The sequence below is a fragment of the Seriola aureovittata genome, chromosome 4 (assembly GCF_021018895.1).
Source record: "Seriola aureovittata isolate HTS-2021-v1 ecotype China chromosome 4, ASM2101889v1, whole genome shotgun sequence".
Classification (NCBI taxonomy): Eukaryota; Metazoa; Chordata; class Actinopteri; order Carangiformes; family Carangidae; genus Seriola; species Seriola aureovittata.
In genome coordinates this window covers 26,909,665-26,934,584 of record NC_079367.1, presented here as the reverse complement: position 1 = coordinate 26,934,584, position 24,920 = coordinate 26,909,665, and the positions used below count along the sequence as shown (strand labels likewise).

The window sequence follows — 24,920 nt, the reverse complement described above, 5'->3', positions numbered from 1 at the left end:
GGCAACAATAATGCTGACAAGACAGGACACAACTGGCAGCCCCAGCCCTGACACAGCTGCGCTATGCTGCACTAGACCACTACCACACTGCAGAGGACACACACACACACACACACACACACACACACACACACACACACACACACACACACACACACACACACACACACACACACACACACACACACACACACACACACACACACACACACACACACACACACACACACACACACACACAGCATGTTAAAACCAAGGTCCCAAGGTCTTAGCTTAAAGATTTGGAGAGCAGGTTCACAGTGTAATTAAGTCGACACCTCTCTGCTGGAACAGAAGGTAAATGATGCAACAAAGAGTGAATCTCACAGGCGCTGTTCAACATGAACAGGTCTGTGTTCCCACAAACATACAGACAACCGTCCATCACCTCAGTTTCACCTCTGTTACAGAGAGTCAGTAGCTTATCAGCTGGTGATAACACTCTGACTGAATATTAACTGTGCTGTGAAGTAGACCTGAACTCCAAAGTGGGTTTAGTGACATGATAATGGTACTTTATAAAAGATGAGTAGTTATCTCCTGCTGTATATCTCAGATACAAAATTATCAACTTCAATCGATGGCTGTCTGAGAACTCATATGCAGCTTGTTGGCAATGAGCACTTCCACTCTTCGTCATATGTGCAATGTTGCTTGGCAGCAGTCAGTCTCTATACGTCTGTGTTCCTGAAAACTACCCACACTGGGTTGAAGTGTGCTACGACAGAACGGTTTAGATTTCACAGCCACTATCGGATACGATCTGAACATGATCAGGATGTTTTCCCACACTTATCTACCTTTTGTTTATTTTCTCACGAGAGCTAAGAGCAATTCAAGGTCTTTACAATGACGAATCTAAATCCTCTTTTTTGATTAGTGAATGTTAGAAATTTAGTCTGCAGGTAATATGCAGTAGATCTGAATCTGTTTATACTTGAAAATATTAATTTGCTCAGACATCACACTGAACTGAGATTTTCTTTTAGACTGGCTCAGACATGTCTGGTGGTGAAAAACTTTCTCTTCCTGTATCCTCTTTTAGCCAAACTAAGGACAGAAGTTGTGCAAAGTCACACAGAAATGAAATGTCGTGTTCATGCTTTTATCTAATGTTATTCATTGGTTCATTACATGGTCTGGACAGGAAACAAAACAAAGAGGAGCTGTTTAAAAGGTTGGGCTGGGCCATAACTGATACACTAACACAGAGGAAACTGTAGACACACAAGCAGGATTGCTGTTAAACAAATCCGTGACAACAACAATATGAGGTTGGATTAGGATTAGAATTTAAGAATAGAATAAGATTATGACTTTTTTGCCATCTCGAGTTACAAAGGTGATAATATACTTAGATTTCATGTTATCATGTTAACAGTCAGAGCAGCAAAGTGATCAACTTGGCATCCTGACCAGTATCTAGGCCGGTGACCCAACTACCACACTGAGCTAGACACCATCAATAACCAATAGTGTCAAACCCAGCCTAGACTGGTTAGCTAACCAGCTGATTATTCATCAATAGGGTAGTTATGTGTTCGTGTGTGTGTTTGTGTGAGATGCAGAATCGATCTCGATGATGTGAGCGAGTGTATTTGCTGTAGTCAAGGTGCTGATAAAAAAACACTCACAGTCAGACAAGGCCAAAGTTTGGTCAGCAGAGTTGCCGCTGAACAACAACTGACTTGTTCACACAAAGCAAACCACACAAAGTACACACAGGTTAAAACTATCAACGCACATCGGATGCAAAAGTGACAGAATGTGTGAACACACAAAGCAAGTACAGTACATGCTGTCAAAAGCCTTGATTTAGACTCCATTAAACAATTAAAATTACTGTGCTAAATGTTTGCAGATACCACATTCTTAACGTGAGTATTTCTTGCTTTTATATCACTGTAAACTGAATATCTTTGGATTTTTGACTTTTGCACTGTCAGTCAATTGATTAATTGAAAGAAAATCTGAAGATTAATCAATAATTAAAAGAAATGTTTTTCTTCATAATCATCAGTCATAACTGTTCTAGGATGTACCCATTATCTGAATTAAGAGAGATGCTGAACATATATTTATGCACACAAACACACACACACACACACACACACATATATGGAAGACGCCAAAGCTTTATGAAATTATTTAGGTCTGAAAATTTCACTCTCAACACCAAATCAAACTTCAGTGTTTCACTCCAACGCTGGCTCAGCCAAAGATGCTGTGACACGACAATGTTTTCCAATGAATGATTTAAGATTTCCTCAGCTATCCGAGAGGTGCAGCTGCAGTGACCACATGAATAATCGATTCTAAAAATCTCATAAACAGGTATCAATCTTTTAATACTGCTTTGATTTTCAGAGGTGAATATTCCACCGACAAAGCCGGATGGGAAAACATTGCAACTTTAAAGGCTTAAAAACAGATCGCAGCCCTTAGGCGATGTTTCTCACTCAATTTTGTTTAATTAGATCGCTCTCAATGAACACATGCAGCACACATGCACACACAAATAGCTGCAGCAGGCCAAGTTCTGACAGGAGAGAGCTTAATCTCATTAAGCCATGAATGCAATACACGTAGTTAATACAGGACTCTAGATGTCACTAGACAAGCATACAGTGACGTACATTACTCTAAGCCTCTAACTGGTTAGTTCCAGTGGACTGAGTGGACAAATGATGGTTATATTATACTGACACAAAGCAGAGCGCAGTGCTTCACCAGCTTCATGGCCTGTCCGTATGAAACAATATTCAGTTTACAGATTTCAATCATCCCTAAAACTGGCCTTTTATCAAACAGTAGTGCAACTGGGACATTTGCTCGACAAACTCTGTTTACAAATCCTCCCTGAAGTGATGCAGAGTTGTCTCAGCTCTTAACCTGCTTCCACAACATTAAGTTTCACATAACATACCAAAGGGTCAAAGTTCAGCTGACTGCTGCAATCAAGGGTCATCTGACTATTACAACATATATGGCAAAACAACAGGTGAAGAGGTTACTGCGCTCCTGATGCAACACAGATGCAAATAAACACACTCGGGATACCAGACTGACCAACTGTTACGTCTTCAAAATAAAAGGACAAACAGTTTTGGGTCATATTCACACATATAATGCAGCTACAGATGTTAAGTAGATAATGGCATGGCTGAGACAAAGATCACAAAAAGAAGAAAATAGAAAAAAATTACTTTTGCTTTTATAATATAAGAAAAAGAAAAGTAGGCAGTTAATTTCTGCTTAAAGAAAAATAGGGCATCAACTCATGAGTTCGATGTATGTAAGTTGAGAAACCCGTCAGCTGGGATGTCACCACAAAAGACACTGAACAACAGAAAACATCTGTATAGGTGTGATGGCTGCATATACTCTGTGTATATGTTGTGTATATCTCCCTGTTTTCATCTTTACTCCTCTACATTTACCTTTTACTTTGACACACAAAAGTCTGCTCACATATACAAACACATACAATGACACACCACTCACCTTCTGTAGGCTGGTTGGGTTGAGCTGTGTTTTATCGATGATCTTTATTGCAACCTGTGAGGAAACGATAGGAAAACAAATGAATAATAACTATATTATATAGCTATTTGTACGTTTTCTCTGCCTCCAAACTTGGTTTCTTTCTGGGTAGGTGGTGGTGATTGTCGCTTGACAAGAGCTTCAGCTATTGTTGTGTTTAAAAGACAAGAGGTTATAATACTCCCTCTGAGCAGCGCTACGTCTTCAGGGCAGATTGGAGGCTGCAGTGAGTCGCTATCAGAAAGTGAAAAGACAGGCCGGGGCTAGCTGGTTAGCACGCTAACTTCAGTGGAAGACAACATGTGATATAGACATGAGTTAACATTGGTGTTTGTTTCCACTTCTGGAGACAGCTGTTGGTGAGTAAAGGAATGAAGTTTGATGCTGAACTCAACATTTCTTCTATGGTAATCAGCTGTTAATGCTAATGTTAGCTATGTAGCAATAGCAAAACTTACAAATAGTTCCTTTAAATAAACAATTATTTTCATTATCATTTAATTTGCTGATTATTTTCTTGATGAATGGCTTGGTTTGTAATGTCAATTATAATTGTATATATTCATATTACTCTAAATAAAGTTAAAAAGTTCAAATTAAACTTTAGTAAATTTGTGCGAAAACTGACTTTAAACAATTATTTTATAAAAACAGTTGCTGATCAGTTTTTTAATCAATTAACTGATTGTTCTAATCAGCCGTAATTGAATTTATACTGAACAACTTCAGTTTTCAAACTGCGTAACGTTGTCTATTTCTTTATCAGAGCTGTAGCTGCTGAGCAATGTGCTCTGCTACAGAGTCCAATCTCTGAACTATATAAACCGTGCATTTAAATGAAACACATTTTTAGTATTAACATTAGCTTTATCCCTTATTCAAAGTTAATATGAAAAAGAAACACACCGATCAAACCACTCACACTGCAGTGAACAGAAACAGTGTTTAAGAGCATGTAATGAAAACAGAAGCTGAAATCCACTAAACAAACCAACACGGCTTCATAAGAGGCTTAACAACATGTGGTGACCTGGTCAAAGACTGCATCAAACCACCACTGTAAACCACCAATATAAGACTGTCTTCTGTTTTATAGGGGCAGAATGCAACAGCACTCACATGATCAAGCCAGCGGCGGGCACATGAACTTTCTACTGAGTCTGATGGAGTTATCAACTCAGCTAATGTAGGTCAGGTTTTTACAAGAAGAAAGACTGCAGTGTATTTAAACACACAGGCGTACACCTACACAAAAGAAAAACATGACTGCCTCTCTTCAGGGGTTTAAGGCCTTGACTGTGCTGGGAGACAAGACAGTTTTGGCTGACTATATATGCCTATAACAGAACATGGTCTGAACTTGCAGGAACAACCCTTTAAAACTCAATCTCTGGGCTGAGGCCCAGGGTTCTGCTCTGTTCTGTTCTGGCACCCAAACCCTGGTATTCACCCATGAGACTGCTTCTACTTGTCAACTCTTTCTCTTCAGCCTCATTAGTCCTGAGTGCTGTCATGGACAACAACGCTGTCTCCTACCTTCTTGTTTCTTTTAACTCACCTCTCTGCCAGTCAATATGTGCCGTGCCAGTTTGACCTTGGCGAAGTTGCCCTTGCCGATGGTTTTGAGCAGCCGGTAGTTTCCGATGTGCGGCTGTTCATCTGAACACAAGGCGATGGAGTTACGACATCGGGCGCCGAGTGAGCGGCTTGACCAGCCGGTACCCTTCTCTGAACGGCTGGCCGACAGAGAGGTATGCTGAGGAGAGAGAGAGATGAACCGTCAGTATAAGTAAACAATGTGCCTGCCATTTTGAATAAAGACACTACCTAGTGTCTTGGAGTGGATGGGAATCATTGAAACCAGGACACAGTGATCGGTGCCAATGGCCCCTTCCCTACTTCCAACCACCCTACGTCCGGCAGTCTTGCTCAGACTAATTTTGATCCCAACTGTACACCTGTTGTACCTGTTTCATGACTGTATCTTGCACAGTTGTCATGTTATCGCGGTGACAGACATATAAACACTAGTGCACTCAAAACTCGCAAAAAATAACTTTCGATTAGTTTGAATCATTCAAATATCTATAATTATAATATAATTGAATAGAATGTCAATTATATAATCAAATTCAGAATACTTGTTGACAGTCCTAATAAACTTGTCAAAGTACTGAAAACCACACACACACACACACACACACACACACACACACACACACACACACAATACCAGCCCCGCTGTCGTCATCATTATTCATGTTAATCATAGTTCCAGCTTCTCAAATATCTTAAAAAAATAGTAAACGGAATATCTTTAGGTTTTTGACAGGTCAGACAAAACAAGATATTTAAAGACATCGCCTTGAACTCTAGAAATTTGTAATGGAGTATTTTTCACAATGATCAATTAATCATGAAAATAAGCTTTAGTTGCACCCCTGATCTGTGTTAGCGTCAGTAGTAGTTAACAGATGAGGTACACCCTTCAGACTAGCTCCCTTTACATGATCATAACATAACATCAGAGGAACCAACTGTGACCTTGACTCTGGTCCTATAGCCATGTGACTGCAGCCACCAGACTGCAGCTACCAGGCTGAAGTCACATGGCTATAGGACCAGAGTCTGGTACCAACCAGACACCCAAAGGTGAAAAGCGAGAGTAACCAGGCCACCTATGAATCTCATCTGACCTCTCATAGTCAGCATTCCTCACATTCATGTGTGGCGGAGAGGTCACTGGTGTCAGACACGTGTTATTGTGGCTGGACAATGTGAGGCGGAAACTCTTCTGCCCTGAACTGTTGATTTCAAACTAACTCAACCTGGAGTGAATAAACAGTTTGGCTGTAAATCACTGTTGCCTCAAAACTCACAGAGGTGATCAGGGGGCCGATTCAGCAGGATCATAGTGACAAAGAAGTGATCTGAATTGACAAATGACAACCTGGAATTTTACTTCATATTCAATCTGCATTCACAGAGTTTTACCTAAAGAGCTACTTTGTCCCTGAGGACCTAAAACTCGAGATGGGGTCATAGCAGCAGAGTGCCTGGGAAAGCCTGATAATTTGCATAATCTTATAAAATACTTGATTTAATTAAGGCAGAAAGGATATCATCCTATGGTCAAGTTATGATTTATTACACTGCAGAAATTAACATCATTAAAGTTAAATTACTTCATTATATAATTTGCTTCAGAAATAGATGTGTTATGTAATATCAGTGAACTCATTATTTTATTAAACAAAATGTTGCAGCAGCAGTCATATATAATATAAATGTTACATGATTTGGCAATACATTCACAAGACGAAGTGATTAAAATTATTAATTGATAAAGATTGTGTGTGAAATGTTCCTGTTGTGTATCGAAATAATTGTACTTGTGCTTCAGAAAAGACACATCCTTAAATTCATGTACTTGATGCAGTTATTATTTTTTTCCTTGAACTCTTCACTTTTCCAAAAATATCTGAACTGAGACGCTCAGCATGACCCCACCTGAACCTTTTAGATCAAGCGAGGTCTGCGGTCTCGCAGCATAAACATCAAACTCTAATCCCCCCCATCTGCTCTCCTCTGAGCACTGAGCAGAAACCGAAATCTAGCCTGAACTTTTCATCTGTAGTGAGGATGACATGAAGAAAACGAAAATACGAAGGAACAGGAAGCATCAGAGTCCCACAGTTGAACTTCGGTTCTCGTCTGCGGGCCTCATCACCATGAAAACAAACACAAACAGCATCAACAGTATTATTGTAAATCTGTTTTTGCCAAATTCCACCCACTTTCACAAGTTAAGACAGAAATATGACAGCGCTGTGGCAGTCTGTGCTGTTGAGGGCAGCTCATGATAAGTAGTATCATAGAGTAAAGTATTTTCAGCAACTCACACCATTTTAATCGAGTGGGATGCACCTGACAGTTGTAACAGGTGTGATCACACCTACAGTTTGTTTCCTCCGGTCAAATCCATCACAGGACTGTCGAAAATGTTGCGTCTGTAAATTTGTCTGTCATTTAGGCTCACACTGACAATTTGAAATGAACGGGGAGCTGTAAAAGGTACCTGCACTGCACTGTGACATGCATGTTGTTGTGTTTGGGGCTGTTGGTGTAACCCGAGATGGACTAGCATCATTTTAATTGGACTAAATGAACCACGATAAAATAAAAGGGTAAATGCTTGAGATTCCAACAAATGAGAGACATCACCTGAAATCTGTCCAATGAGGCAGGCTTGAAATAGGCCAAAATGTCAGTGAAGGGAGAGACAGTAAACAAACTAGAGCCGCATAAGCATGAAAATGAGATTTTGAATCCAGCTCATGACCAGTCTCTCCTGCTTCAGCCCAGTGAACCAGTATGTAAATAAAGCCAGTGATGGGGTAACAGTGTTGCAGCTCTTTGCACAATGGGCTAAGAAGATAGATATGACTGTAGACATGTAGAGGGGGAGAAACTGCATCATTGTGAGAAAAGGACAATATAATGCTTTGAGAGAAACTTTAGAAGATTTAATGTTTTTCCAGCACACACATTGTTAAGTGCACAGACACAAACCTTAAATATGAATAATCATGATATAATATAACTGCCATCAATGCTACTAATATCAAAACTCACAGAACAATGAAAAACAGCGAGGTTGACATTTCTACAAAACTCATATCTGTGAATTAACACACTGATGTTGCATCAGACTCTCTCTTCCTCCTCATCCCAATCCTCCACCCTCATCTGATCCACCTGTTCCTCTTCCCCTGAAATCCATCCATTCAACAGGAAAACATCTGATTGGCTATCAGCACCTTCCGAGTCCTGGCTCCTTTCCCAGCATGCCCAAGTGCCTGAATCCCCCCACCTTTCCTTTATCGTTCCTATCATATTTACTCATGCTCTTCTTCAGAATTTCACTCCTAACCTCCCTCCCTCTCTTACCAAAATGGGTAAACGTTTTTTAAGTGAGAAGCCAAATACAAAGCAGAGCAGAGAGACAGGGGGAAGCAAGTAATAGAGGAATTCAATCAGTCCCTGTGGGGAGTGATCGTCCATTACAGTTGTCCAAAAAGTCGCCCTGTGAATAACAGAGTTAAGATCAAATTCCAATAAATAGATTAAGCCATCAGTGTGGCATAAAAGTGCAGACACATATCCTACAATGATTACAACATCTGCAGCCACACATATTGTGTTACAAGCACTTAACAGCATGTCTGAGTCATTTTACAGTTCATTCTCTCTGAAAATGAACACTTCACCTATGATTCATTTTATGACTGTAACGTAAATCAGCACACCAGGAAGCAACCAAAATCTACTTCAGCTTTTAATATTTCAACGCTCTATATGAAATGGACCACACGCATCAGCCATTGAGGGTCCAACCTTTGTTATTTCTGAGCTTGAAACACAAACAAAGCACCAAAAACAGAAACTAAAAAACTCCTGTGGAATAATGAGACTGTGAACTAACCAATGGAGCAGCTTTCCAAGATCTTAGGAGAAAGTGTTTATCAAGGTAATATAAGGTGCTTTCTGTACTACAGCCATCCCGCAGAATATGTTCCTTGTCCAATTTATTTCCCCCAACTTCAATTTTCACCTCCTCCTCCTCACCCTTCCCCCCATTTACTCACCCTTGTTCTTATTCCCCTGGCTCATACCATCCCCCAGACAAATCAATTTGCCTCCCTTCCCTCCATTCTCCTCTCCGTGCCTGGACCCGCCCTCTCTTTTGTCTCGCACCACTATCTTCATTTTCAGCGACCTCACATCAATTTGAGCTTCATGCTGCCCCCCCCCCCCACAACCACCCTCCTCACAGATCCCCTCCCCCCATCCCACATACTCCTTTCAAGGAGTGCAGTCCATCGATTCTTCCACTCCTTCTGATTACCACGCACTTTCATTCAAGAGGAGGCCTCTGTGTGTGTGTGTGTGTGTGTGTGTGTGTGTGTGTGTGTGTGTGTGTGTGTGTGTGTGTGTGTGTGTGTGTGTGTGTGTGTGTGTGTGTGTGTGTGTGTGTGTGTGTGTGTGTGTGTGTGTGTGTGTGTGAAGGGTCTCTATCGTCAGCAGACTGGGGCAGGCAGAGGTATTTGTGGGGAAAGCAGGGGGATAAAAGCCCCCCCACATCATTATACATGTAGGGTGACATTTGCTATAGAAGGTAGATGGAGGGCTGGTGGATGGTTAGGTGTGTGCGTGTGTGACTGTGTGTGTCAGGGAGAGGGGTTGAGGGGTGGGGGTGTGTGTTGTGGGCTTTTACTATGTAATTTGCACATTCAGCAAACAAGCTGCACCTTGTCCTTGCGAACTGAAAGCAATCCAATTCTCTGTGACGATGCCCTACATCTCACATGTCCTGCTCTGCTGTCCCCAACTCTTTGCTCTCTGCTGCTGGTGAAGCTCGTGGCAGTAACTAAAGGCTAAATATATCTAATATTACCATAATGTTAATTTTTTAAATTACAGTAACATACAGTTAATATTGGCTGCCATCTAACTATCGAGTTTCTCAATGTTATGTACTTGCTTTTCATATTTTAAGCCGTCATAAAAAGTGCTGATTGGATTTAGAATCCAGGGCATGATTACGTAAATGTTGTGACGGACTCAGGGGTAGCCCTGTTTTGTCCTTCTGTTTTGGCTGGCTGTGTCTGTTTGTTCCAGGAAATTGGTGGGTGGGGCAGAGACCTTGTCAGGGATGCAACACACCTGAGCAGGCTGGGCTCAGGAGGCTAGAAAGCAGGCCTGCAACATCCTTCCTTATTCTCTTCCGCTGGCCTGAGGACTGACATTGTCCTTTGTTTTGCATTTTGTGTTTCACACTCATACAAACACTCTGCATACACACTGACCTGCAGACAGACACACCCTAATCCACTTTTGTTATTTACTTAATTAAAACAGCTATCAGTACGTGCAGACTATGTGTGGTCTCCCACTTTGTCACATACTGTTGAGCAAAATGGGGGCTTGTCCGGCCGTCTTGTTAGTAAGTTGTAATGCTGAGAGTTGGGGTTGGGACTAGTACTATCTGTCGCCTCTATCTTACACTGATGTGCACTAGTAAACATTTGGGGCTCTAGAGAAGGATAGAGAGAGATTTAGTCACAGGTTTAGTTATGTATGACTTAAGTTGGTAGTCTGGTGTAAGTACTAGTAAGGACTAGTTTGGTCACATACTGTTGAGCTAGGTTGTGACAAAATGAAAATCCCAATAAATCTTGACTAAAATATGTACCTTGTGATTGTTAAAAGAAATAGATATTCACAGTGTATCAAAAATATTTGTACAATCCTTGTGGAAGATGGAAAAGGGATATTTGATTCATTATGAAGCAAAACTATCATGAAGTGTTACGTTTTTTTTATTGCCAGCATTACTATGGTCATAATGTTAGGAGCTGATGTCAGAGTGGAAGTTTAAGTTTACGTGTGCTGAGTTTTATGACGAGCCATTAACAGCATGAACCCAACTTTAGGCAAATCCATCTACATCAACTTACTCTACAATACTGCTGTCTAATGACAATAGATTCTGTCTTTATGTCAACATGTACTAACTTATGTACAGAGATATGTTAATGTTCCCCACATAAAACTGTAGATTCAGTTTTTCAGATTCACATCCGCAGCAACAAAAACTGGTCACCAGCAACAACTGTGACTATCAGCCTCTTGCTGTGTTGACTTGTCTGCAGGGTGTTGGTCATGATCATGCGTAAGCACTACAGATAAAGTCTTTGTCTGTCCTTCCTTTGATATTAAAATAACAAACTAAAACAGATCAGTTGTTTTCCTCCAAAATAAGAGCCCCAATACAAGTTTTAGGCATGTACACTGCTCATGTTTCGAAACTAAGAAAAAGACAGAAGACAGAAGCAACACAACCACAACATGCGAAGCTGAAATTATCTGTATCTCTCAAATATTAAACTCATTTATCTGATACTTTTTCCAAAGTGAATCTTCAGCATTCTGGTCCGATCATGCATGTGAACTAAGAAAGATTAAATCCCTTGAGAGATATCACAAAGATATCATGAGGTCAATCTACAATTCATGAGAAACTACTCTACATTTTCACATCCTCCTGAGTATAAAAGAATAGAAGAAGAAGAAGTGTTAGCTAAGATATGTGGTGGCATCGCAGTGGCATGCACGTTTGCATATCCGACATTCCATCAGCTGTTCTACAGTACAGCAGCTATCTTGCATCTGTGCTGGTCTGTGTGGGCACACAGCTGAATAAAAACACAAATAAATGGATGAATGGAAACTCTTTTGATACAGTTCTTCCACTGTGAATAGGCGCCTAATTTAAATGCAACTCCCCTTTTGTTTTGTACTTCAAACATATTATTTTATGAACCTACAATCATTTTAATTTAACAGTTTGAAAAATAGCTTTGCCATCTTTGCTTGTTTTTTTAAAAGGAAATCTCTTTACACGCTGTTTCTCTGCCATGCCTGAATATTTTGAGATTCAAGAAATTTTATTTTTTCACTTGGAGTTTTTCCATGTTATTATTGTAGATGTTATTGCTTGTTCTGCTATTACACTCATAAATAACTCTTCAAATGTGATTTTCTCTTTCTTCTCTTTCTCTTTTACATGAAGCTGGAGTAGCGGTAGATGACTGCTGCGTCAAGACTCAGAGTGTGACGAACACAAACATGTTTCCAAACAATGGACCACACCCTGAGGGTGGTGTCCTGCTGCTGCTCCTGCAGCCTGGGTGCACTGTGGGTCTGTCTGAGTGTGTGTGAGTGAGTGAGAGAGGTATTGAGTAAAGACAGGATGTGTGACGTTGGTCCCCTGCAGAGGAATGGCGTAACATCTGCAAACACACACAAACACACACACACATTGACCCACAGTGTGTGTCCAGTTTCCTCTTCCTCTCTAACTGTCGTGCCTCTCGGCCTTGTGGCCTCAGACTGATGTGTCACTGGCCCTGACACACACACCTCCTCTATCACACAGCAGCAGACGCACTGTCTCCACAACACCACAGAACACAACAAAGAGATAACACTGTTACAAATAATAAGATGTGTTATCCTAGTGGCTCATTTGACTAAATGACATAAGATGTTACTCTGATGTCATGAGTTCTACACACATCCGTACTGCTTCTTCCAGCCTGTGTCACACTCTGTGCTTTGTTTTGTCCTGTTAACAAAAAAACAAAAACAAGAAGGAAAACAAAGTTTCAAGCATTCTGAAATGGAGAAGTAGCCAATGATATCTTGCTTTATGGGAAGGTCAGATCCAACAGGAGCAGTTAAAGTTATAGTTAAAGGTCTGTTTTGGTCTTAATGATAATATGTGGAGGCAAAAGTTGAAGTTCTCAAAGTAAAAGAGATCCGAAAACAAAAAGCTTGTACATGTAGATTGGGGAATACATGAAAAAAGGTGAAATGGCCTTATACTGACAACGCTGCTCTACACCGACTGTACATACCAGCCTGTAATTACATTTTTCTGTAAACAAAAACCACTGGCTCACTCTGGATAGACTGGCTCTACTGCTGGCTTTGAAGAAGTTGAGGAAGCCTCTCATTCAACCACAGTATCCGACATCTAAGTCCGACTGGCACAACATCTCCCTCTCTCTGTTTATTCTCTGCTGTCATCCAATAAAAATGTCATAAAAAACATCCTGTATATGTTCAATAGAGCCAGTACACATTTGATATCTGCTCCATCAAGCCACACAACAGATCCTTCCTTTTGCTAAACCTTCAAACTTGTCAATAACATATATTAACTCCCTGTGTCAAGTACAGCGAAAAGTTGCATGAACTTAGCCTGCGTCACTTCCTGTCCTGCAGACATCAATGTCACAGTGATGACAGCAAGTCATGTGACATGTTGCGCTGCAACCCTCAGCATGTATTTCCTGGCAGGCCCCACGAGGAAGAAGGAGCTGCCAGAAAAACATGTCAGTGACCGTGACAGACAGGCTGTCTGTCACTGAGGAGGCCTCGCTTTGCCTTTGACCATCATATGTTCAGGATTTTTCATAAAACATGAAAGCATTACATTCCAGATAATACATTTGTTTTAGGAAGTAAGCTGCGAACTGGTCATTAGCTGCTGTGTTTAATGTTTATGTACCGTAAAGGTTTCTAGTAATGTGCATCGGTTTTTACTGGAAAATGTCCTTAGTTCGTCGTATTGAAAATATAAAACCTTACAATGAATCTGCAAGTCATTCTCATCCAGCATCATTCACAGGAACATATAAAAGTAACAAATCTAATCAGAAAACATCGTCACACAGAAACCAGATAATAGTGAATCTCTGCGGCATAAAACCTTGCTGTCAATCACAAGTATTCAGTCCGATTGATATTATTTTATATTGATTTCTAGCCATCTAACAAGCCAAAACCTTATGCAAACATTTCAGCACCGATACAATAAAATCAGCAGCGTCACCACCATCATTACCCACGAGTTTGGTTTATTTTCATCACAAGACATAACTGTTAGCAGAGTATATTTTCCACTTTCTGCTGTACAAGGTGGCAGAGGAAGTTCAATGGCAGGAAAAAGAGTGTGTTGAATAGATGAAGGTCACATTGGACTGAAATGTGTGTGAGTTTTAGAATAATTAGCAGTGAAAAGGCTGCTAATAGAATTGGCTTACTTTTAAAGGAGTTGCAAATGAGATACAGTGGCACAAAAGCTATGAGCTGAAATTAACAATTTTACACTGCGAGTAATTGGCATGAGCTGCCCTCCAGCCCTCTTTAACAATTTAAATGACCGATAATTAAAACAAAACATCACTAACATTTCTTCTTCTGTTGCCTAATTACGGAGGACACATCTGGTTTTTATGAGAAATAATTTTAAATAAAACAACACAGCAGCTGATGGACATTCTTCAGCTTTTTCCAGACTCATTCAAACTCCTGCTAATAACCATTAGCCAGACTGTGAGTCAGACCAGTTTTGCTGTGAGGCTGCTCTCGCTGACTAGTACTGTATATTACCCAAGGGCCGGATGAATCGTCTTATGTGCCAAATACAGCACCAGCACCAAAGGTACATTCAAAAACTCAAAGCAGCCTCACCTCACTCCATCATTACACTGATGAGGTTGTGGAAATGTAACATTGCTTTAGATTGGGTTTCTTGGGCCCTCAGTTCAGGATGCTGGCTCTAAAATACATAGATGTTCAGTTCATGTAAAAACATGGTAATAACCAGGGTCAGGTTTTTCCATGACGTGAACAATCTCTTTACCCTCTTAAACTAAATTTTTAGGGTTTCATTCAACATCACAGGATGTTGAGTTTGCAAACCTATGGACCAATGCAGACCGCATGTCTCTATCTGCTCGTCAACATCCTGTTTAAACATTAAATCCAGATGGCCTTGTCTTTGCGTAAATGGTAATGCACAACAAGATGTCCTTTTGAAAAATAACAAATGAATAAAGGCCACTATTTTTTTACACCACGATGCTTCCGTTGTTGAGTCTATTACGCTCTTCTAGTGGACTGAAAACTAAAACTGTTAGTTAGTTAACTGTTGGTTAAAAGCAGCCTCCCTCCTCCAGCCTGACATTATCTGGCCCCAGTATGCAAAGTGTAACTGGATTCCTCAGTCTTGACAGTGCAGAACTCCAAACACACACACACACACACACACACACACACACACACACACACACACACACACACACACACACACACACACACACACACACACACACACACAGAGATGCTCTCTGTTGGCCTCTGGAGATCTGCCACATTACTCAGCATATCATTCACTGCAGGGCTGTGATGATCAGAGCAGGCGGAGGAAGGGTCAGATTTATTCTGTTTCGATCAACAGCAGCGGATTAAAGAGCTGAGTCACTCCTTGGCTAGACCTCAGTTTCTCTCGCTGTCGCTGCACAGACTGATTCTCCTTTCTGCACTGATCTGTTCTCCAAACCCTGTGTCACTGCATGCTCCGAGATACAGATTTTAGCCCTTAGTTTAGCCGGTTTAGTTTAAGATGATTGCACCCAAAATCTCTGTAATAATACCTCACAGCATATAATTTCACTGTTCACCTGTTCTCTTTTATAAATTCCAGGTTTGACTAACCTGGTGGTTTGACTTATTTTTAACAAGGTCACTGATGAGTACTGTTGAGTATTGTTACTGGTGACCAAAACTACAAAAAAAAAGGTGCCACTTCAACATTTTACTCTCACCTTTGCTCTTTCAATCATCTCTGTATCCAAAAAACCTGCTGTTTGATTGTTTTGGACCTCATACGGGCTTGAATCTTTGAGTCAAATCCTCTCATTCTATTCACTGCGTAATATAGGTTCAGCAACCTCCACCCACTCACCCATCTATCATTCTCCCTGCTCAGAGTCTCTGTTTCTACCCAGTCTGTCCCTTCAGTCTGACCCTTCAGTCTGACCCCGAATGAGAACTTCTACATAACATCTCACTATGATTATTTTTCTTCCCCATGCCAAAATTAATTTGTCTAAAAAGTCAAACCATGGTGGGTGTCAGCAAGCTTTTTTGTTAAAACAGACAAAGACAGAGATATAATCCCAGTGAAATGTAATGGTTGGTTTAGCTTCAAACATCCTCTGACTACCTGGTTGAAACAAGAAATTTCCATGTTTGAGATTTTTAGTTGTGTTTGAAAACACGATTTTATTTGTTTGGTTTGAAATAAAAATGTTCAGGAGAATTGTTGCTTGAGCAGTTTTGCTGATGTGTTTCTTTAAGATTGCAGTCTGCTGCAGGAAACTATTAGAGCTCTGTGTTAGGGGAAGTCACACAATAGTCAACAGCACCTACAATGTGCTACTATCTCTCTGCCACTACCAATTTAATAACAAAATGTCCAACAAGTCTGTTCAACCCTAAAGGAAAGCTCAAATGGGAAACTCCAATGTTGTGGAAATTACCATATCACAGGTTTTGGTTTTCTCCTGACCACATATACAGTCTTTTGTTGCAGAGCTCCAGTCTGCAGCAGCTATGGACACAACCAGTGGCAGTTTTTTCTGATGCAACACTTCCTCTGGTTAATAACAAGCACACATTACCACACACACGTACTAATCACACAATACCATCTTTATCACATACAGCTTAGAATAAACGACATGAAACATGAAGTAGAAGCACAGTGTAAGGAAATCAGCTATAGGCAGACACAAAAAAAAAATGACCCCCTTATCACCAACCAGTCAAGTTGCAGTTTACATGTACTTCTGTCCAAACTCATAATATGTGTAGTGAAGGCATTGTGAAGCGCATTTTGTCATATTAACATATGAATTCTTGAGTTAGGACCAAAAATGTGTTTTGAGCACACAGTGACCTTAGACCTTTTGACCACCAAAATCTAACCAGCTCATCTTTGAGTCCAAGTGAACGTTTGTACCGTTCACAAGTACGGGACGGCGTCCGACCATTGCTGTCGCCGGCGCAAAAGCAAAGTGATGAAATGTACGTAGATAGCATATAAATCTGTCACTGTGTTATCTGTGTGACTGGAATGCAAAACAATGAGTGGCATGAATTGAAAAAAGGTGTGTGGAAATGAATTAACATGGAGGTTAAAAGTTCACAACTTAACATCTGTCACAAAATATGGAAATCACCATTAAAATATAGAGCACTTTGACTGAAGTCTGACTGACACCTCACACATGAGTTTTATAGAGCTGACAGGATACTGACAAGACACTCAGTACAGATACAAACATACATAAGAGAACAGGAAGAGCAGACATGGTGTCTGCATGGGTTAAAGTGCAGCAGCTCAGGCCTGAGGAAAGACACTGAAGACAGCAAGTCGACACCTGAGAGCCCAGCAGCCGTGGAGCCCCATTACACAATGAACACAACAGAGCGACTGTGTGCTCTGACTCTCAGCATCTAAGTGTCCTTTATGCTTGTGTGTGTGTGTGTGTGTGTGTGTGTGTGTGTGTGTGTGTGTGTGTGTGTGTGTGTGTGTGTGTGTGTGTGTGTGTGTGTGTGTGTGTGTGTGTGTGTGTGTGTGTGTGTGTGTGTTAACAGAGGCTCTGTGAACAGCGTCACTCTTCACATGGTTGCCTGATCTCCAGAAAACACCACCTGTTCAGCACTGGTTGCCTCACTAGCTGGCAGACAAAAACAATTTGTGTTGACTAAAGCTAAACAGATACATGCGGATTATACGACAATTAATAGGTGTTGAAATAAAACATATTAAGATTTGGCCTCTTTATCCTGTATCTGACTCTGGGCTCCTTCCTTTTGACGCTTCATGAAGCCAATCCTGATTTTCATTCTTACATTTTGCTGTTTGCTTACAGGTATAGAAACTGGACTGCTGAAAGACTTAAGGATTTTAAACACGCATATAGATCCCTATTGTATAGAGAACAGGCTTGCTCAAAGTTACATTAAGTAAGAGCAGAGGGAAGAGAATGTGTCAAACTATAACAAATAAGCAGAATAAAAATACTATTTCGAGATGACTACTTATCAATTTTGAATGTTTGTGACATTTTCACAAATGTCTGTTAAATGTCTGCTACTCATCCCTAACTGATATAAAAATACACATTCAATATGTGCCCACTTCACTACACCGAGTGCCCTACAATAAACATCGTCTGGTGAACAGCAAGTAAAAGGCAGAAACTCATCAAAAACTAACGGCACTCAGTGGAGCACACACCTCCGCCAACTGCGCCAAGGCCAAACAATCCATGTGAGATCCACATTATTATTATAGATCAACAAACAGACACGAGTGAAAACACAATAAAAAAACAGCTAATATTTGGAGTAAATCTAGGTCGTTAGCATGAAGTAACTCAACAGCTTCATCTACATACTCTGCAAAGAAGAAGATTCCACACAGATTTTGGAAAGTGTGATGCATAAAACACAACAAAGAGGGAAGGTAAATAAATCCAAGAAAATGGATCTAATCAAGTAATTCAAATCTGAGTAGGGACAGTCACAGCAAATAAATCAATCTCCCTTAAAAAAAAAAAAACAGTCACTGACGTGCTCTTGAGCAAGGTGTTTACAGGAAAGTCTGCTAAATCTCTTAAGCTCTTTTCCCACCACTGCCCTGCTTTACATCCACACTTTTATACTTTCACAGCTGAATCTACCACAGTTTGCCACTGCTGCCCGAGGACAAGTGTCACAAGAAAAACTGGGAGCTCAGTCACTCACTCATGGGCACCTTGGTAGTAGCTGCTAAGGCTAAACAGATGGTCACCTCTCCAGCTTAAGCCAGACATTTCCCAGTAACTGGCCCACTTCTCTGACCTTTGGGCTACTGTTTCACCCGTAACTCCAAAAACATTTCAGTTGGGTTAAGCTGGCGAGTGTACGAAACCGCACACATCAGCGAGGCATTGTGACAAATATAGGTATATAGGTTACCCAATATACACCCACTTAATTTTATACCGATCATACATGGTTGAGTCGGCCTCTGCAGACCAGATGATTAGAAGCCTGGAGCTGTTGATGAGTGTTTCTGGTGTGTTTCTAGGTGGAACGAATGCCATCGGGGGCATCAGAGGTGGGTGCCAGCTTTTGGGAAACAAGTCAGGACAGCGAGCTAACGAATCTCGTCCGGGGGAACACAAAAGCCCTGCTCTGCCCTGCAGTGGCACACTGAAAGACATGTCGGCCTTTTTTGTAAGAACACACAGCTGTACGTGTGCGCACAAGCACTCACCCACACCTACTATACGATTTCCTTTTCTCTCTCTCACACAGGTAAAACCTCAAGATTAGCCCCAAACAAAATAGTGTGCCCATTCCCACAGTACAACAACAGAAAGCAAACATATGCATCTGTTTATTGTACATGGGAGCACCTTCACTGACTGTATGCCATAAACTTCGCAGTCATAGTGCTAACTAACCTAGACTAGACACCAGTAATCCTGGACACAAGTGATGACGCAACACTATAACTTTAAAGGAGCTATGTGTAACTTTTAATATTGCTACACAGCCAACATTAAAACTTACATTAGAGCTCTTTGTTTCACTCTTTTCAAACTAAATCAATTTTGGCCATACACCTGTTAGAGTTGCGTTCGCTACAGTGACTGATTGGGACTTGACACCTAGCTAGCATCTAGCCATAGCCTGCATGTGCCGCATTTAGGGAACATCGGTACATTTCAGTGTCTACTGACAGAGGTGCTTAGGGGACCTGGGTTACGCTCTCTCCCTCTAAACTGCACGAGCATCTGCCATAGACTTTATATAAAGATGGACATAGCCTCTGTGATATCTCCCGCATTTCTGAGGGGCAGTTTTGACATTTGTCTGTACATCTTTGGTTTTAAAGGGATTTATAAAGAAAATTTTTAACTGTACTTAATATAAAGAGGTATCAACTTATATCTGATCTGCTCCGTGTGTGAGGGGAGGGGCTAAGACACACACACGGTGAAACAGAAACGCATCCGTAAATGACAGCAAATTTCCAAAGCATTACCATCCACAAAAACCTGCAAAAAGTGATAACTTTCAACATCAGGATCAAGATCACAAAACCTAAATCTGACAAACTAGGAAACTAGTAAATTCTGAAATATGACAACTTTGGAAACGGTTCTTCAGCCATATTTCAAAGCTATTTAGGTCTCAGTTTTAAAATTAGCACAGGCAGCGATGTCAGCATCAACTGAAGACATTTGTTAGTTTTTTAACAAAAATCATTTGAAACAGCTTTTAAGCTAAATGAAGGAGGAAGATTGGATCTCATTATTCAGCCAGAAAAGAGGAGTGAGATGGTTTCTTGGCTCAAATATAGTAGTCACAGTTCAAATCTGTGGTAGTGAGCATCTTTATTACATTATAGCTTCCACTATAAAAGTGCAAACAGAATCTGTGTGCACACAGCAACATGAACACAAGCCATCATTCACATGCCAAACAGACTTAACCTGGTAAACAGTTGAACTGCCAGAAAGTCAAGTCTAGTCAAGTCCAGATTTACTGTCATCCCAACCATCTACAGTAGAGTACACAGCAGAGACCAAACAACGCTCTCCTTGGACCATATGGTGCAACATACACAGGTCAAAAAATACTGAGAATACAATATGAAAAGCAGAATAGGTCAGAGAAAATGTCTGCAGTAAAGAAAAAGGAGACACTGATCATTTGTTCCAGCCCTTGTTCTCTGCATATAGACTGGGCAGCAACTGAGTGTACCTTTCTAGAAGACGGTCTGTGTGAGAGCTAATGATAGTGCATGTGTCTGCTGAAATGGACCAGAGTGGGTGAGGAAGGGTGGGGTGGGAGAAGTAAAGGGAAGGTGGGGGGGTATATGGAGGACCCCCTGCTGTTGCCATGGTGAGGTTGCTAACAAGAGTGGCTTGTGCCTGGTGAGCGAGTACAGCAATCCCTCTGCTGCCCAGCTTACAGACAAATACTTTCTTCCCCTGCACTGCTTTAATACAAAGTGCCACCTCTACCAGCTTAGACACATATGTTTATTTTATAATTAATTAAAATGGGGAAGGGCCTAAATATGACTGGTTATGTTGTGTGAAGGTAAAAAAAAAAAATCTAAAAAACGTTAATTTCACTAGGGTTGAATGAGATGCAAAAAACAAAACAAACCCTTTTATTTTGGCAGATATTGCTTTGAGTCAAAATTTTAATGGGAATTATAATTTTTGCATTTCATTTTCACAAAAAAATGTATGTTGTGACGCACTTGACCTTTACCAAAGACTTGCAGCTCCTGCGATTTGGATGTCGCACTCTGACATATTGGGATTTTGATAATATTTAAATTACTTGTTCCGCCCTAGATTTCACAGTACTGCGATTGATTAACTAGATCAACAGGGACAGAATAGATTATGTTACCTACAAGGGTTAACATGACTGCTGACTTAAATAATCATTTCAGTTATCTTGCTTCCACAGACTGAAAGAACAGCTCTGATCTATGTGGGACTAGCACTCAGCCGCCAGCAAATTTTTGACAAAGATGGATCTCTGTAAAGCACTTATTAGACACTATTATTGGTTTACTGCTCTGCTTTAGTCATGAGAAACTGTTTTATCACCCTTGCAGTTATTGAACAGGAGAAGGGACCCACCAGGAGCACCCAGTATTATTTGTAGTATAATAAGTATTTTACATAAACTGCGAAACATTATATGACCAAGGTACATTGAGAAAGTCAAAAGATATTGTTTTAAGGTTTTAAGTGAATTTTGCTGTTTCTAAGAGTGAGCTTCTTTATTCTGATTATTAATGGAATAAAAGGCTTTATCTAAAAGCAGCATCACTACAGCGTCACTACTACGGAGTCCTAAAATTGGGTGTGGCCTGACACAAACTGTCCAAACCAACCACAACAAGTTCATGTGAAAAGATCATTTTTAAAGTGCTCCTGGCAAGAGACACAGGCAATAAACACCTAACCAACAGCAGGTTGGCAAGGAGGGATGGCAGCATCTCTCCCATGGGTACAACCAGGGCTCAGAATGTATACAGTAAATATCCCTGGGAAGAAGGACCTCATCTGGATGGTTTTCATATATTTTCCCATGTCTGCCATTCAAAACTTACACTACAGCCTGCAACCAGGATGGAAAACTATATTTCACTTATGTCTGTCTTTCAGTTTGAGTGTCCCACCCCAAATATGGCGTACAGTCACTGTGGTGAAAGGTCAGTGTGAACGCCAAGGAAAACAGCCAATCGTTGGATAAATTCTGTGACAGTCACAGGCACTGCTTTGAGATATTTCCACAATAGGTAAACAGCAGACACACAGGGACTGGTGTAGTGACTACATACTCTTTAAATACCCTTTAAAAAACAGAAGGGAAGTGTTCTGTATTTTGTCAGCTGTTTGCTGGTGCTGCAAAAGGAAGTCGCTCTTTGTGAGAGCTTCAAATCCAGTAGGACTCAGTGATATTTCAGGCTGCTGGGTTGGTGTAAGCTAGGTGCCCTTGAGATAAAGGTGGGTATTCTTTGTACAGCTACACTACTGATGTCATGGCAATATGTGGTGAAGGGATATTAGAGAGGGTTAACGCCCCTTAAAGCATCTTTACAAAACATCCTCAGAAGTAAAACCTGTAAAATGCTTCAAAAAGCCAATCAACTCTCTAAGTCCTTTCTCCCCAAAACCCAGACGCTGCCACAGACACAGAAAAACATGAGCAGGACAAACCAGGCTAGCCTGACACAGCAGATTTTGCAATACTGGGTTGCCCACTGAGCTGCCTGTCACACAGTTTGATTAAAGGGGAATCTGGACAGGTCAGACAGGGTGGAGGGGACAGAGAAGGTGAAGAGCTGGAGGTGAGGTGATGGAGGAGAGATAGACTGGCATAAGGGAGGAGGGATGGGTGCAGGCCAGGCAGGGTGTGGAGAGGGTTGGGTGGCCTTGCATCAGATGCATCAATTATTGATCAGCTGGGGGAAGACTAACATGCGCACTGGTGACTTGAGGAGGTGGAGGTGAAAGGATTTTAAAGCAATTCATTAATTGATTACATTTGTGCATTTTGCAATCAGCGTTATCAACTTAAACACGAATCTGCACCCAAACCTCCCCCATCCGTCATCTCTCTCCCAATGTTCTCCATTCTCATCCTGGCCAGCCTGTGTGTCCAATTGCAACCCGTCCCAAATGAGTTAGGGGAGATTAGCGCGTCTGTGTCGCCTTGCTTGATTGCAGCTGCTCTTTGCACATGGCAGACAAATCTGAGAACCTTGGCAGGGAGGGGTTGGGGGGTGGTATTATCATTTTCTTCAAAAGCATAATAAGACCTAAGTTTAACCTATCCCTGTTGCTGGATGTGACAAATGGACGCCCTATGTTTTAATCATCTACTTACATGGTCCGGGTTCCGATCGTTCCCAGGCAGTGCCGTGCGTAAAGACATTTTCGTCCCTGAGTGCGCTCCGCCGTCCAGGAGAAAAAATAAGTCGGCTGTGGGTTTGTGTTCACACTGGGTTAAAAAAAAAAAAAAACACCCCCAGATTAGCCTGGTAGTCACTCACACCAGGCTCCGTGTATCAGGAAAAAAACAGCCTCACTTCTCATACAATCCTCATTGTCACAGTCCGTGAATGCAGCACAGATCACCAAGACAGTGATCCAGCTTAAATTGATGCGTAAAAAAACAAACTGGTAAGCTACAGCCACCTCATGCCTGTCTGGTGTTGTTGATACCAACCTAGCCTCATCTGAGAAAAAACAGCCCAGACTGAACCCCCCCACTTAGCTTTTCACTTTCCCCCAAATCCCTCCCAGACGCTATCATACCATTTCGGCGGACACTGGCTGGATGGTTCACAAAACAATCCCGATGGTACTCTCAGCTGCATCGTCTTCTGGTGAGAAAGTAAAGAAAACACGACCACTGAGGCAACTGATAAGGGTTACTAAGAGGAAACAGCCGTGGGCTCTCTGTGTCTCTGCGACCACCACGGGCTGAGTTGAGAAAAAAGGGGGAGTTTGTGTTTTCCTCTTAGCTAGCTAATATAATGTTTCTGGTTGAGGGTCAAAGCGGTGGTTCCCACGGAGAAAATGTAACGAAAACAGAACCAGGAACCGCCAGAGATAGCATTTGAAGGCACAGACAGATGCCCGGGGCCTTTGGAAATAAATCAATGGCAAACTGCGGATCTATTAAAGAAAGCGGCGGATGTGCAGCCTCCCAGTCAGTGCCCGACTCTTCCTCTCAGTCCAGTCCGCCCTTTAGCTCCTCTCATTCGGTTTGGTTGAAAGTGCTGTGACGGTGAATGGAAGGTCGCCGGCGTCGGATGAGCAGCGGCCAAACACGAAGATATGTCTGCCCTGTGTCGGAAACATAGCATTTGTTGTCTGTGAAGAGGGCGAGAGAAGACGGGATCCCCCTCCACCTCCCGAAAAACACCGTGACAAGAGAAAGAGGGAGGAGAGGGACGTCAACGGTAACGACAGGCAGGGCTGCTGCGTCTGTGGCCGCGCACGCGCACACACGCGCGCTTTTTCTCTCTCCCTCCCTTGTCGCTCGTGCTGCCTTCACGTACTCTTCATAAAGTCAGGCTTCAGTGTTTCAGAAGTAATAACTCACACTTGGTAGGGAACTTAAGCCACAATTGACTCAAAGATGACTTACATTCAGATTCACATAAATACAAATAAACGGCCTGTGTTATTTCCATGATAAACTCTCTCGAATTTCACTTCCTGGAAAAGAACATAGTCTATTTATTTCTCCTTAAATATCTCTATCGCCTCCTGGTGGCTAAAACCAACGCATTTCCTATTATCATTCATCTTCATTATATA

General features: G+C 41.4%; 1 protein-coding gene across 4 annotated transcripts in view; it reads right to left on the bottom strand.

The window, feature by feature from the left end:
* mark4b (MAP/microtubule affinity-regulating kinase 4b) overlaps window positions 1–24,575 on the bottom strand; it is a 56,787-nt gene extending 32,212 nt beyond the window's left edge. For all 4 annotated transcript variants that reach the window (XM_056373446.1, XM_056373447.1, XM_056373448.1 and 1 more), the window contains exons 1-4: window positions 23,910–24,575; window positions 23,479–23,592; window positions 5,141–5,338; window positions 3,544–3,597 (exon numbers count right to left, since the gene is read on the bottom strand). In XM_056373446.1, coding sequence (XP_056229421.1) covers window positions 3,544–3,597; window positions 5,141–5,338; window positions 23,479–23,592; window positions 23,910–23,912 — 369 coding nt within the window. In that variant the 5' untranslated portion in view covers window positions 23,913–24,575. The remainder of the gene's footprint in view (window positions 1–3,543; window positions 3,598–5,140; window positions 5,339–23,478; window positions 23,593–23,909) is intronic.
* Between the last annotated feature and the right edge of the window lie 345 nt (window positions 24,576–24,920).